Raw genomic sequence first — 14,617 nt, forward strand, 5'->3', positions numbered from 1 at the left:
TCTCTCCTATGTTTTAAGTTTGCTAAAATTGAATGACTCCTACTAAAATATCTGCAGTACATGTACTTTCACAGTTCAGGTATCATTCAACATATATCCATCATATACCCTTCCGATGACTCCTACTAAAATATCTGCAGTACACGTACTTTCACAGTTCAGGTGTCATTCAACATATATCCATCATATACCCTTCCCAATGTGATTTTTTTTTTCTTTTGCTATGAGCTATCAGGAAAACAACTCAAAATAAACCCACAAAGTGTTCTGTCCTTACAGCATCTGCTTCTGAAATAGAAAATTAAAAGGAAACTTACTTATTTCTTGTTCTTTTTCATTTTTCTTTTGTGCAATTTGCCTTTTTAACTTGTTTACATCAGCTTGAAAAGATTCAACAACACGTTCACTTTTTTCTACATCTATACATACTGCCTAGGAGAAAAACATAAGATATGCTAAGATTTTGCAAACATACAGCAAGGACTTCCATGACAATGTTAATAAAGCTACTACCAGACAAGAAGCCATGAAAAGCACAAAACTAGGAGCAAGAGTTAGCTACATCAGAGCATAATACTCAACCTGAAGATCATTTTCTTTACTGGCTGTTGCCAATTCCCAACTGCTGCAAGATAGGAAAATCATTTCCAAATAATTCATCATTATAGGAAGATTTGTAATGGGATCCAAAGTTAGTTATTCCTACTTGGTCGGAGAGACTTGCCCCTTTTTGTTTCTTTTCTTTTTTTTCTTCATTTTTAATTTTAAATACACTGTTAGCATAATAATGATACTATAGTAGCATGATTTTAAAATGTAGCATAATGGTGCATGCTTTTTGTACTAGACCAAATTTGAATTGGGATATGAAACAGTTGACTCAAGACAAGTCATCCCAAGCTGATCTCCCAATACTCCTATTAAACAAACAAGGCCCATGGATTTTTCAACAATATCTCCCTACACTGGGTAGGAAATGAAGGTGAAACTTTCACAGAAGAATCTAAGTTTAAAAATAGTTCTGGATAATATTGATTTATTTTTTAACCTAAACATGTTATACTGGATATTGTTCACTTCTGCAGAAATTAAGTATTGGTCATTATCATTAAAGACAATCAGTTTTGCAGAGTCACAAGTCTAAAAGCACTGATGAGTCTTAAACTCACTAGTAGGTGACTAGCCATTTACTGCTTCTTCTCCGAAAGGTTACTATTAGTGATCTTAGCTACAAAGTTGAAAAACATTAGCTATGCTTTCAGTTCTGTATCTAATTTTTAGATGTTTATAAAGTTTAAACCCTCCCCTCCCAACTAATCGGTGAGTAATTCAAATACATGTCTCAGCTGCTTTACTGGAAAACTTATTTCCAGTCCTGTAACATTCTCTGTGAAAAATTCACTTTAAAGATAAAAGTTCCTCAAGTTAGCTAACACCTAAGTTACTTTTAAGCTCTGTAGACAACGTAGAGCAGCATGATTTACATGGTGAAATACAACAAAGTCATACTTCTAACAGGTAGGAAGACAACTCCCTTGATGATGTTACATTGTCCATTTTTCCAGACACTAATTGAAACCACAGCAAGAGCACGAAAGGATATATGCACTCTTGGCAAAAACAGTGTTACAGAATTAGCTAATGGGATAGACCTCTGAAAATAAATTTTCATGTCTCCTGAAGCCAGCATGAAGTAGTCTGCCTTCCTGATGAGAGCTACCCACCTTACAAGGCGGTTAGAAGGTAGCAACCTCCACCGAGAAATAGCAGTTCTCCTGTGCAAGCAGGGTCAGGGATGACTGGAGTGATTACTGCCTTGCTCTCTACGTGCCAACCAGCAAAGCTAAGCTGGAGCAGAGACACAAATCCCTCCAGGGCAGATGTAAGGGGAAAGCCTGGAAATAAGCTGTGACTACAGCACAATTAGCAGATGTGTGTGCTCCTGAGGCAGCACAGCTACGCTGCTCTTCACATAGGACAAGCTGTGAATTGACAAGCTTACATTTAGTAGATTTGACACACAAGGCACTTTCAGATGCTTTGCCACATTTGGAGCAGAATTCACTCATGCTCTACACAAAACATTCACAAGTTTTAACTAACAGATGGAGCTCTTTGCTGCATGGTACATACCAAGAGCCAGGAGTAATTTTTAAACTCACACAGGCAAGCCTTCAAACCTGTGCAAATCCCTACAGCCTTCAGCAAGGCTTTTCTTCAACACATACTCTTAAAAATAGCTAACATCTCCCAGAAATCACCAAGCATTAAATCATTCTTACTTGCAAAAAAGAAAGAATTGATGATATTCCTATCAACCACTTTTACAGCAGCCACTGCAAATGCACACACTAGCTAGAAACTGATACATTATTAAATAAAGTCAGACTTTTTTTCCTACAGTTCATAATAAATTGTTCACGAGCTCTAAAAAATCTCCGTTTCCTGCACTCCTGGTTTAAGCAAAGGACAAACAAAAGATGCCACATACAAACTGATCAAAAACAAGTAAAGGAAGTTACCTGTACTTTTTCCTGAAGTGCATTATAAACCTGATATATAGCCCTGATGTCTTTCATCACTCCATCTTTGTCAAAAAAATCAGTACTAAAAAAAAAAAAGAGAAATTATTAGTTGGAAAAGACAACACAAGTTTCTAGCTCATGCAGTCTTTGAATTGCTGTTAAGCAGTTAATGACTACTTCTAAAATGCACTTTATTTTATATTGCTAAAGATTTTCTATACTCTCAAGAACCAAACTTTGGACAGCAGCATATTCAATACCAAAATTTCTTCCGGCACCACAAAGCCCCATTTAAATGAGATTAAACTCATACAGAAATCTTTAAGCTTGTATAATTTCATTGTTAACAGTCAGAAGAGCTACTTTGCATTTACAGCATTTAATTAAAATGACTTAAAAAACCAACAAGACTTCAACACTTCCAAATCAGAGTTCAAGATTTAAAGCAAGCTTGTGCACAAAATGCATTGGGAAAAAAAAAAAAAAACACCGTAAGAAGGCCCACAGCACCAACTGGCCATACTAACTCTGGTTTTCTCATTAGTGCACAGTTCCCTTTGCTTTTCTAAAAGATTTGATTTTAAGCAGAAAAAGCACCCTAGGAACCAACCATTCTCCTCCAGAAGTAGGTGTCTCCTGCTTGAAATGCATATTTGTACTATTCTTTGGAAGGTAAAGAACGTAGAGCTTGATGACTGTACTTCATTTGCAAAGGAAAAATCCTTACCCGTGTTCCTTAATAACTTTGGCATAATTCTGAGAAGTATTTGGCACTGAAGAAACTTTGTATTCCTGTTGACTAGTGTTGCCTAGATTAGGAATAGTAAGTGACACCCTTTGATTATACCTGTAGAGAAAGTTTAGACAGACTTCTTAATTCATATTCCAAAGATTATTTATAATAGTCTCAATATTATCCCATCTCTCTGATGATCCCAACTCCTCTAATTTTAAAGCTTCTAGGTTAGTTTATTATAAAAGCTGATAAATATTACAGAACCACAGAATCATTAAGGTCGGAAAAGACCTTTAAGATCATCAAGTCCAACCATCAACCCAACACCACCATGCCCACTAAACCATGTCCCCAAGTGCCACGTCTACACGTTTTTTGAACACTTCCAGTGATACTGACTCCACCACCTCCCTGGGCAGCGTGTTCCAATGCTTGACCACTCAATTAGAAGTTGTGTTCAAAATGGACACATGATCAAAAACTTCCTTGAGATGGACCTATCTCTGTACCTCTTAGAGCCTTTTAGTTATGCATTCAAACTACCACAGATAAAAGAAGGGTGAAGCTACATTCAGGTCTGTTACAGGAAACATAGTACTGACATGATTTCTCTTAATGTATACTGGTTTCGTTGTCTGAAGATTTAAAGACCGAAAAGAACTTTTGTTCACCACAAAACTTCAATTTATAATTAATTGCACAGAAAAAAAAAAAAGCTGTCATCACTAACAATTGTACACCAAGACATCATTTGACAAACACAAAGTCGTCTTTCTATGTAATTGTACAAACTTCTTAGCAATAAAAGGAATTAAAAAAAAAAAAAAAGAGAGGATTAGTTCATATACAGAGATTGTTTACCTTCTGTTTGGTCTAAAAAGCACATATTCTAAAGCATGTGTTGAGTTATTTGCAGTGGAAATGAAGCTGAAGAGAAGGAAGACAAGATCAGGCACTCCAAGAATGTGTGTCAGCTGTTTGTGAATGATGTGCTCTCTATATGACATTTGCTGTTGAGTGTTTCTCCTAAATCTGTACCATCCAATAACGTTCTGTAATCAAAGTACATCAGAAAAAAAAAAAAAAGCATTAACTGAGAGATACATATTTACTTTCTGATAATAAAGCTGCTAACACTGTGATGTCATGTGAATTAGCCAATAGCTTTATTACAACAAAATTGGACCGAATTACTAGCGGCTTCTACCTATTAAATAACCTGAAACAAGTGACATCCTGTTACAACACGACTATTAATTGCTCAACCTTAGCATGCTGCAAACACCTGCGTGCCCTCAGTGGCATTCATGATCCCACTTCCAAGATACTTCAATTGTTTAATTTCAGCAACAAACTTTGGAGCATCTTCAAATTTTTAAACTTGAGTTGTTTTCACATACAGCAGATGTAGGTTTTCTTTAGCCTAAATATTTCAACTGCCTATTCACTTGTATTGATTTGCAAGACATTTCCAGTGCTTCACACACGTATTTGCCAATTCATGTCTGTTCATGAGACATATGGGACTAATCTGCTGTGTACAGCGATAAAATTTTCTCGTGTATTTAATTGTGAAAGATTCATGGCCACATCAGATAAGACCCATTCAGATTCAATGATTATTTTGAATAAAACATGCATTAAACTCCTTTACTTCATGCAAACTAACATTTAAGAGATTAATGGAAAAGCACACATCATTAACAATTTGGTTTTGGAGGAGTCCCAGGAATAGCCACTATCATGTAGTGAAGCATTAAGACTGCATGTATATATTCATCAGAATAGAGCAGATTCTACATATTCGACAATATGACTCCCATGTTAAATAAAAAAAAAGGAAGCATTATTTTTTAATTTTGTATAGTAAATCTGTATGTGCTGGTTTTGGCTGGGATGGAGTTAATTTTCGTCATAGCAGCTAGTATGGGGCTGTGTTTTGGATTTGTGCTGGAAACAGTGTTGATAACACAGGAACGTTTTTGTTATTGCTGAGCAGTGCTCACACAGAGTCAAGGCCTTTTCTGCCGCTCACCCCACCAGCAAGCAGGCTGAGGGGCACGGGAAGGTGGGAGGGGACACAGCGGGGACAGCTGACCCCACTGCCCACAGGGGTGTCCCATACCGTACGGCGTCATGCTCAGCATATAAAGCTGGGGCGGGCGAGGAGGAAGGGGGGACGTTGGGAGTGATGGCGTTTGTCTTCCCAAGTCACCGTTGTGCGTGGTGCAGCCCTGCTTCCCTGGAGATGGCTGAGCTCCTGCCTGCCCGTGGGAAGTGGGGAAGGAATTCCTCGTTTTGCTTTGCTTGCGTGTACAGCTTTTGTTTTACCTTTATCTCAACCCACGACTTGTCTCACTTTTATTCTTCTGATTCTGTCCCCTGGACCACCGGGGGGAGTGAGTGAGCAGCTGGGTGGAGCCGAGTTGCCATCTGGGGTTAAACCATGACACTGTCCAATTACTCAGTCTGAATGTAATGAAATGTGTTCATTTGCTAACAAAAAAGCATACAAGACTGTCTTGGTTCCCAGACAGCAGTGTTTCTTTTTTGACATTATGACAATGTCATTAAATCTGTAGTGCTTTAATCATATGACACTTGCAAGTTTTAATTTCTCCAGTTTTTCCTGCTTTCTTGCCAGAGTCTCCCCTAACAAAATAAAATTCAACCCAAAACTAGTAGGAGACAAACATTTTTAAAATATGTTTTTTGCCTTGTCACCTGAAGGGGAACTTAATATGCTCTGTAGTGTTCTACAGTAGAGTTACGGGGTTACAGAATTCAGGATCTGAGACTGGAAACTCACTCCATCATCAACATAAATACGTTGATGTCTGTATACATGAATATACACACAAGCACCTATGCACTAAGCATAAATACATTAGTATACACAGAGGAGTTTATTCTGAGAGCATTTGTTGGAAGAAGCAGACAAGAAGAAAACATTACAATGATCAGTGTTGCAGAAGTTGCACAGATTTAAGACTTGCTTCCACTAAAGATCCCTCTTCAACTTAAGCCCTGTCTGAAAGCAGAAGTCCACAGTTCAGGTGGGTAAGGTGAACAGAAAGTAAAGACTGCAAATTCAATTAGCAATTGAGCAACTGTCATCACACACTTTGCATAATGATGATCAATTCACACAGTAGGCATTCTTATTCAGAGTAGTGAAAGTTACCCTTGAGTCACCTGTAGAGGACAGAAATCCCAAAAGCCGAACAGGTCGTGCCCTGACAGTTAGCTCTGCTACTACTGAAATGCAATCAGCAGTTCTACAAGAAGCTGGAACAACATTGGTTTGCTGATGTTTTGTAAAAGCAAGTCAAACAAGAAAAAAGGTCTTGTTTTAACCAGCCCTGCCTTGTACTAGCTCTGGCACTAACCAGACCTTGACAGCCAAATTCCTGTACCAGTGTCACTTTTCTGCTAGGTCTAACAAGCTGCACAGCTGCCATGCAAGTCAGTCACCCGTCCTTTTGCCAGAGCAAGCTGACTGGAGGATTCATTTCACTACGTGAGGAACACCACCTTCATGTCTGTTCTTTGATGTATCGCATCACGAGAACTTCTAAGGCAATTATTTGACAATTAGAAAGATCGTGTAGTACAGGTATGGAATGAGATGAAAAAAGGTTTGACTCGTCTCCAAATAACTACTCAAATTTAATCTTAATACTAATGGTGCTACTAACAACATATGCATGATATACACAATATCATCTATGGCATCTGATATAACCACCTTCTGACAGAACAGTTTTTCCACTTTAAAACTGACAGGGCAAAAATTGCAATTACAAGGCTGTATCATGGCAACTCTTAAGTGAACCCTTTAGAATAGATTTTCAGATCAGCTACATTTTTGTTGGTTTCAGCAGCAGAGTACACAATCATTATGCTACATGTTTAACCCAGAAATTTCAGTGGGTTAATACTAGCCCTTCACTTTTTGAGACCTAAACTTAAATACTTTGCATTTCTTCATGGAATTTAGATTGCCCCCAATTTAACCTAAGTTACATAAATCCACCAACTTCCATACAGGGTCCAAACAAGCCATCAGATTTGTGAAAGAAAATACTTCTTCTAGTTAACTACCTTTGTTTGTTTGTTTGTTTTCCAAAACCACTCTAATTATAGGCTCTAATGACTAGAACAGGAGGAAAAGATAGAAAACTTACTTTTCTTCGGTCTTTAAGAATCCTGTCCAAACTCTCCTCATTAACCTTGCCTGCATAGTCATAAAAGCTTGAACCAAAAAGGAAGAGAGAAAGGTAGGTACACAGTTTACACACACACATTATACATAAAGTAAATAATTTATACTTTGAGTGTTCTTCAAGTAGATGGCTTTCTGTACATTACAAAGCAACTTCTACAGTTTTACTTTTATCACCATAGGTCAGTATTCACAACACCTACTTAAGATATTGCAACTCGTGTGCTATACAGACAGTTAGAAGCCTAGGTTGACTGTACAGCTAACAGACAAAGGCAGTTGTTCACAGAGGAGGATGCAGAGCATTTAAATTAGATGCATAAGACTAGCTGGTATGAAACCTCTATAACCACTTTTAAACCACTAGTAATGAAATACAAGATACCTGTAATTATTAATTTTAAAATGCTTTCACTGTACATATTAGTTTGATGCCTAGTATTCCGCTGCCAGCCCCTACACCAAGGGGTACATATATAAATGGACTGTATAATTTTATTTTGACCAGCATTCTGCAAAACCCTGCCTCGATAAGAAGAGGCCTACCTGCCAAAGAAGACCTGCCAAAGAAGAAAGGAAAGCAGGGCCATTTCACATGCAACTACAAATCAATTTCTTGAGCTCCAGTCCTGCAGTTAGACTCACATGACTGGACCCTTGAAGCCAAAACAGTTTTATTGAGGTCCGCAAGAATCCAAAGTATAATGGTCTTTCCATACAGGTCAGCTTACAGAACTGAGGCCCAAACCCTGTGTGCTGGTTTTGGCTGCGGTAGAGTTAATTTTCTCCATAGCAGCTAGTATGGGGCAATGTTTTGGATTTCTGCTGGAAACAGTGTTGATAACACAGGGATGTTTTCGTTATTGCTGAGCAGTGCTCACACAGAGTCAAGGCCTTTTCTGCCGCTCACCCCACCAGCGAGCAGGCTGGGGGGCACAGGAAGGTGGGAGGGGACACAGCTGGGACAGCTGACCCCAACTGACCAAAGGGGTATCCCATATCATGTGACAGATGTCATGCTCAGCATATAAAGCTGGGGGAAGAAAGAGGAAGGGGGGACATTCAGAGTGATGGCATTTGTCTTCCCAAGTCACCGTTGTGCGTGATGCAGCCCTGCTTCCCTGGAGATGGCTGAGCACCTGCCTGCCCGTGGGAAGCGGTGAATTAATTCCTTGTTTTGCTTTGCTTGTGTGTGCGGCTTTTGCTTTACCTGTTAAACTGTCTTTATCTCAGCCCGTGACTTTTCTCACTTTTACTCTTCTGATTCTCTGACCCATCCCTGCGGGGGGAGTGAGCGAGCGGCTGTGTGGTGCCTAATCGCTGGCTGGCGTTAAACCATGATACCCTGGCATGTTGGTATTTTGAGGATGTTACAGATTTAAGAATTTATAAATCTATCTACACAGCTTTATAAATTCGACTAGATCACACTTCATGATAAAATGAAGAACATTTGAAAATAGATTCCTCCTTGACTTACGTGCCAAGTCCTTAGTCTCTTTCAAGAGCTGATATCACTAACATCTAAAGCAGTGCAGGAAAACACTCTGTTTTAGAGGTCTGTGATCTCAGCTCTTGTGTGTAGGGGTAAAAAAAGCACAACAGAAAATCCTGAGCTCAGTACTTGTCTGGTAAATAAGGGTGAGAATAACATTTGTTTCAAGATGCAAGTTACTGTGAATATTAAGATTAAAACTAATTTCTAATTTGAGCTACTACATAATATTTGCATAATCTTTTCAATTCATGTTCACAATATTTATACATTGTTGTAAGTAGCGGATAAGAATAATTTTCATATGGGATAAGCAACTAGTATGTAACGAAACACATTCATTTGAAAACTGCACAGATAGAGAAATCAGTCCTTTTAAAATCCTTACTTCTTATTCAGTTTCCCTGTGTTGGTAAAAGCACTGGAACGAAGCCTGTTATACTCAACATTAGCAGTGCCAGCGTACAAGAATACAGAGTAGATGAGCAATAGGCCTCCGCAGAGTGGCTACGCTGAAGTCAAAAGGACAAGGCAGAATGCCCAAAAATCAGCATCTGCTACAACTAATGCAACAGAGAAACCAACAGCACGCTCTGGTACTGATAAAAGCTGTATGAGTTGGAAGAGTTTCCCCTGTACTCTGAAGTAAATAAATTAATTAGTTTTCTTGTGCAAAAAACATGCAGTGAAATACAGACTTCTTCCCCTTCCTCCATCAGCTCAGTTTACCAACCAATTTCTTGACTGGGGAGAAGCAGTAAGTGTGATCAGTTTTGATATGTGTTGCACAAAGCATCACTAGGAATCACAAAGAGTCTACTAGACACTGGGGTATTATCTTGATGTGTAGAGTCTCTAGCATTTAAATCACTGGGTTAAGAGTACTCTCTAATTATCAGATAGCAAATGATAGACTGCAGCTTTTCTCTCTAATGTAACCAACATCAATCATAATATCTAAGGTACTGTCTCTTCCTAATTGGCTGGGAATCTCTAAATAAAGACAAGAGGAGATTAATTGGGAATGCCTTCTAAAAAGAATTTCTAGACAGCAATTTAGAAGCCATCACTGTATAACAAGTGAAGACTATAGAGAAAAGCTACGTATAAGTAGATGGAAGCTGCTAAATAGAATATATTAAACCCGTATTTAATTTAAATTCTGGAGTACAGAATATTAGAAGGCAAAAATTACTAGTAAGCTGAAAGTTTCAGAATAATCAGTTGGTGCAATTCAGTACAATTAATTGCAAAACAGCCCAGATAAAGGGTTACTAAAGTTATGGGGCACACAAGATGTCCTGTGACCCACGAGGTCCAAGCACAGCTAACCTAAGACTACAATAATTTATACTGATTTTGACATTAATCCTAATTACCAGAGCGCTATGATTTGATTTGACCGCTATCCCACCTCCACTACATGAGATGCAAATTCAGAGAGGTAGAGAAATAAGCCTGTACTAGCTACCTCAGCATGCTTTCTAATCTAACATTTTATGTTAAGGTAAGTGCTACTAAAACTGTAAACTCGTACTTTCATTGTCATGGTTGGTGCCATTTATGTGTATTTCTGTAATCATTCGTAGGTACATTTGAAATACTAATATATTTCAGTGAGCTACCTATTTTTATATTCTGCAGCCAACACAGAAAGACAACAGAAAATGCTTACCTGAAGAGTTTTGAACAAGGCTCATGGTTATGGATTTCTGCAACAAGAACAACAGAGAGAGACATAAGTCCAACTGCTCAAGGTAAAAAGAAATTAGAGTGGCATATCTTGCATGAACTTTCCACATCACAGCTAGTGAGCATATAAACATTTGTGTCAGACCACACGCTGCCCTTAATGTCTCAACACCTGATGACACAGCATCATACCCAGAAAAGTAGCTTCTCTTCCTGATCTGCCATTTTACAGAGGAAAGTATTTTAACAATAAGCAAGGCATACACTTGCTCAGATACACACAGGTATTTCTGAGCCTCAAATACACTCTTATTTTATGGTTGTAACCCCCTTCACAAAGGCATTTATGCTTTTTTTCCCTTTTTGATACACCTTTCCACAACAGTTTACTAGCATTCATATACACTGTTTATTACCGCAGCAGTGAATTAAAAAAGGGATGGGGAAGGAAATCACTGAAATGTTATACATTGGAGTACTTAACCAGGCAAGGCAAATAGAATCTATGGTGAGAAAAGGGGTTAAATGCCGCTCCCAAGTGGTTAGCTGCAACTTATAATTCTGTTTTATATAAAGTATTAAAAAGTCACAGCAGTATTTTTTTTATTGAAGACACTGTAATAAATGCTAAGATGCTTATTTAAGCAGCAAAGGTTGTAACATGTCAGTAATCTCAGAGAACAGCAAAAATCCAATCCATATTATCTCTCTAACACCAAGCACAACTTACTTTTTTGTGGCATTAATATTTCTTTAAAGTTCTTCTCTACTCCGACTTTTTACCAAATACAGCTTATCATTTATTCATATTATTATACCTCGATCACGTAACTTTTGTCTGAAACCGTATCTGCTCAGACTGAACAGCACTTAAGGTAGCAATAATATTTCAAGCTCCTATACCAAAACCCCACTGGAGTGTTTAGCAACAACTTTTAGACTCTTCCTTCCTGGAGAGTGACTCACCACCTGCTGTTCTGAACGTCACAGTCTGCTCATGATTGCAACCTCAGCAGAGTCAGAATCAGATCACAATTCCCAAGAACAACAGACTATGCACATTAGCATCTCAGTGTATTTAGCCACTATCAAAACAACGCCCTGATTCACGGCAGGCGTACTGCCTGAGAAACCCTACATTTTCACTGTCAAGAACTCCTCATGATGCTGCTGTTACAGTTACTTTGTTTGGAATATATTTGGAATTGTTTAAAAGTGTATCAAGACCGTATTTTTACACTGGCATACAGGAATTTGTGGAAATGATTTGCTAAACAAAGACAGTAAATTTAATTATTCCAGTTTAGACCAACTCCTTCCAGGAAACAGATTGACTACAACTACTGAGAATACATACTTAATGCCCAAGTTACTACCATGTTACACAGGCCCTGTCTTTTGAAAAACAGGAAGCAACAAGCCTACTGCTCAGAACATGTGAAGCAGCCATCATTCTAAATTTGAGCTTTACACACTGACTTATTTTAGAGAGAGAGAGAGAGAGATAGTACATATACACCCAAACAACACCACTAAGCTTTGAGACAGCAGACATGTAAGAATGTTAAAAGTCTGTGACAACAGTGCCACAAAAGTGTCTCTCTCAGTTCATTAGTTGAACTGGGAGTTCAAGACTTAATGTTGATGAATAAATATTAAAGATTTGATAAACAAAAAAATATCCAGATGATCTGGGGCAGGAGGGAGAAATTTAGGGGGGTGTGTTTGTGTGTAATTTCTCTTTTCAGAAAATAACTGTAACCAGGAATGTGACAAAGAGAGTTATCTAAAAAGGGAATAATTTTTAATACCACAAACACTTAATTTATGAAACCATGCTGAGGCTGCAGCTGGTGACATTACTGTGTTACACTGTCAACAGTAACTAAGATCAGTTACCACTGAATAGTGATGTCTAGTTTTGCCTGAACAGGCATATTTATCAGCTGCCTGCCTTTACGCAGTATTTTGACAGTGATTATATACACAAACAAAAAATCCTACACTTTTTTATATTTAGCTCAATTGATTAATTGTAATTAAGTTACACTTCACACAGTCAATTTATCACCCATGTTTCCTCAGGAATAACCAAAACAGGAAACTACTTAACCTTCTGGATTCTCGTATACACAACCATCACTGCTTTAAGACAGCAAGTATCTTGAGTTGTAACATATGTCGTACATACCTTCAGAGACCTTTAGGTCTATATTGGAAATAACATTTGAGAGTCAATTGCAAGATGCTTGTGTATTAGCTGAGCTTTATTCAGATGCTGCTATGTTATTTAGTATCAGATCCACAAAGCCAGGTACGTACATGTTCAGGTTTTTAAAGAAGGTTTATATGTATTTTAACATTGGGTTATATACATGTATACAAAAAAGGCATTTTCTTTCAAGGGTTTCCTGTTTTCCATAAACCATAGACCTAAAAACATTCTTCTCAATCATGTGTAACAATATCTACTTCAACCAACACCACTTAACAGCAAGATTTTAGGTCTTCTTTCACTTTTCACAAGACCACCAAATCAGCTGTACAGTCCTTGTTGCTTATCAAGAACATAAATTGTTTGACAAATATTCCTAGGCAAATCTTGCTGTCACAGTTTATGATGTCATCAACTGCCAGCCATCCAGCCTAACCCTCTACTGGAAATTTGCCCCCTTTCAGTATTAGTAAATCAAGCAATGTATTTATTTAATTTTGAGCACATGCTTGTGTTTAGGTAACCATATCAAGCAGGAAACTCCCTGCAGGACCAAAAGCCAAATAAATAATTTCTCCATCATGAAATGCAGATAAATTTCTCCAATGAACGATCTTTTCTCCCCAACAGGAGGTGCATAAAACCCTCATACCGAGCAAATGACTGCTTCCTTTCCTCACATCTCAATCACAAACACACAAATACTGTAGCAAATGCAATTCTGAAAAGACTAGAACACCTTGTGCTGGTCTCAGAAGTGAAGCAATTCTTACTGAATTGTTGTACTGGAAATTGAAAAACTGAACAGTGCTACTTTAAGAATTTCTCAAAGTTCTATTACTTACCAATCACTTGTAGGAATTCAGTGTTGCTGATCTGTGAATCACTAATGCTAAAGGTCTCTTCTTGTCTCACCTCTCCTAGCAGAAATCCTTCCTAAAATTTTAAAGATAAAGAAAAGACAAAAAATAGGAAAAAAACCACTATACACAGTCATTTACTGTAACTTTTTTAGCATTAAATGGAAGACTTAAAAAAAAAAATAGGTTGAAATACATATCTGAGCTGTATTAGGTATAACCTGTCCTTAGATTTACCAAAATCCTTTCACAACACTATAGGAATAAGTTGTCTAAAAAATAGTATTTTACCGAAAGCTTCCTTAGGTAACGCACAGCCTATACAAGGCAAACAGAAACTATGCAAAGGAGCGCTCTGCCTTCAGTCTCAGCTACGCAGGCACACGGTGGATGAGAAGGAGGCCTGAGCATGGCGCACCACACCACTGCTGCTCTGTTCCTTCAAAGCTAACGGGACGCAGAGTTCACATCTGCAAGAGGTTTACTCAAATTTACATATGGAGATTAGGCTGTAGCCTGAACAACACCAGGGATCTTAAAACGCAGGAGCTAACTTTCCCATCTTTTATTCTCCACTCCTGCCCAAAAAGAGGAAGGAGGATTAGCTAGAATCGGCTGCTTTTGGCATAAGCACTGAAATGACGGCACACCATTTCCTGGCACAGAGATAGGGGAGCAAGCTTAGGCTAGAAGTTTGTCAACAGAACAGAGGGATTTAGGCACACCCCGGTTTCTGCCTTGTAACCGGGGTTAGCTGCCGGTGCCGGAAAGCCAGCGCTAGTGCCAGGTGCACGCACACTCACGCAGCTTTTACACAGGCGTTTGCTGCCTACCGACGATTCCCCGCACATCACGCGAGCCCCACGTCC

General features: G+C 38.4%; 1 protein-coding gene across 1 annotated transcript; it reads right to left on the minus strand.

Moving 5' to 3' along the window:
* Nucleotides 1-322: 322 nt before the first annotated feature.
* Nucleotides 323-13,820, minus strand: LOC104613803 (BRISC complex subunit Abro1; the record flags this gene model as incomplete). The annotated part of the gene is made up of 7 exons (XM_010297243.1): nucleotides 13,734-13,820; nucleotides 10,657-10,693; nucleotides 7,449-7,515; nucleotides 4,123-4,313; nucleotides 3,253-3,372; nucleotides 2,523-2,607; nucleotides 323-432 (listed from the first exon to the last, which is right to left on the minus strand). Coding segments are annotated over exons 4-7 (461 nt in total), but the record flags the coding sequence as incomplete, so codon positions are not given.
* Between the last annotated feature and the right edge of the window lie 797 nt (nucleotides 13,821-14,617).

This window comes from Phaethon lepturus, unplaced genomic scaffold, assembly GCF_000687285.1.
Source record: "Phaethon lepturus isolate BGI_N335 unplaced genomic scaffold, ASM68728v1 scaffold16751, whole genome shotgun sequence".
Lineage (NCBI taxonomy): Eukaryota > Metazoa > Chordata > Aves > Phaethontiformes > Phaethontidae > Phaethon > Phaethon lepturus.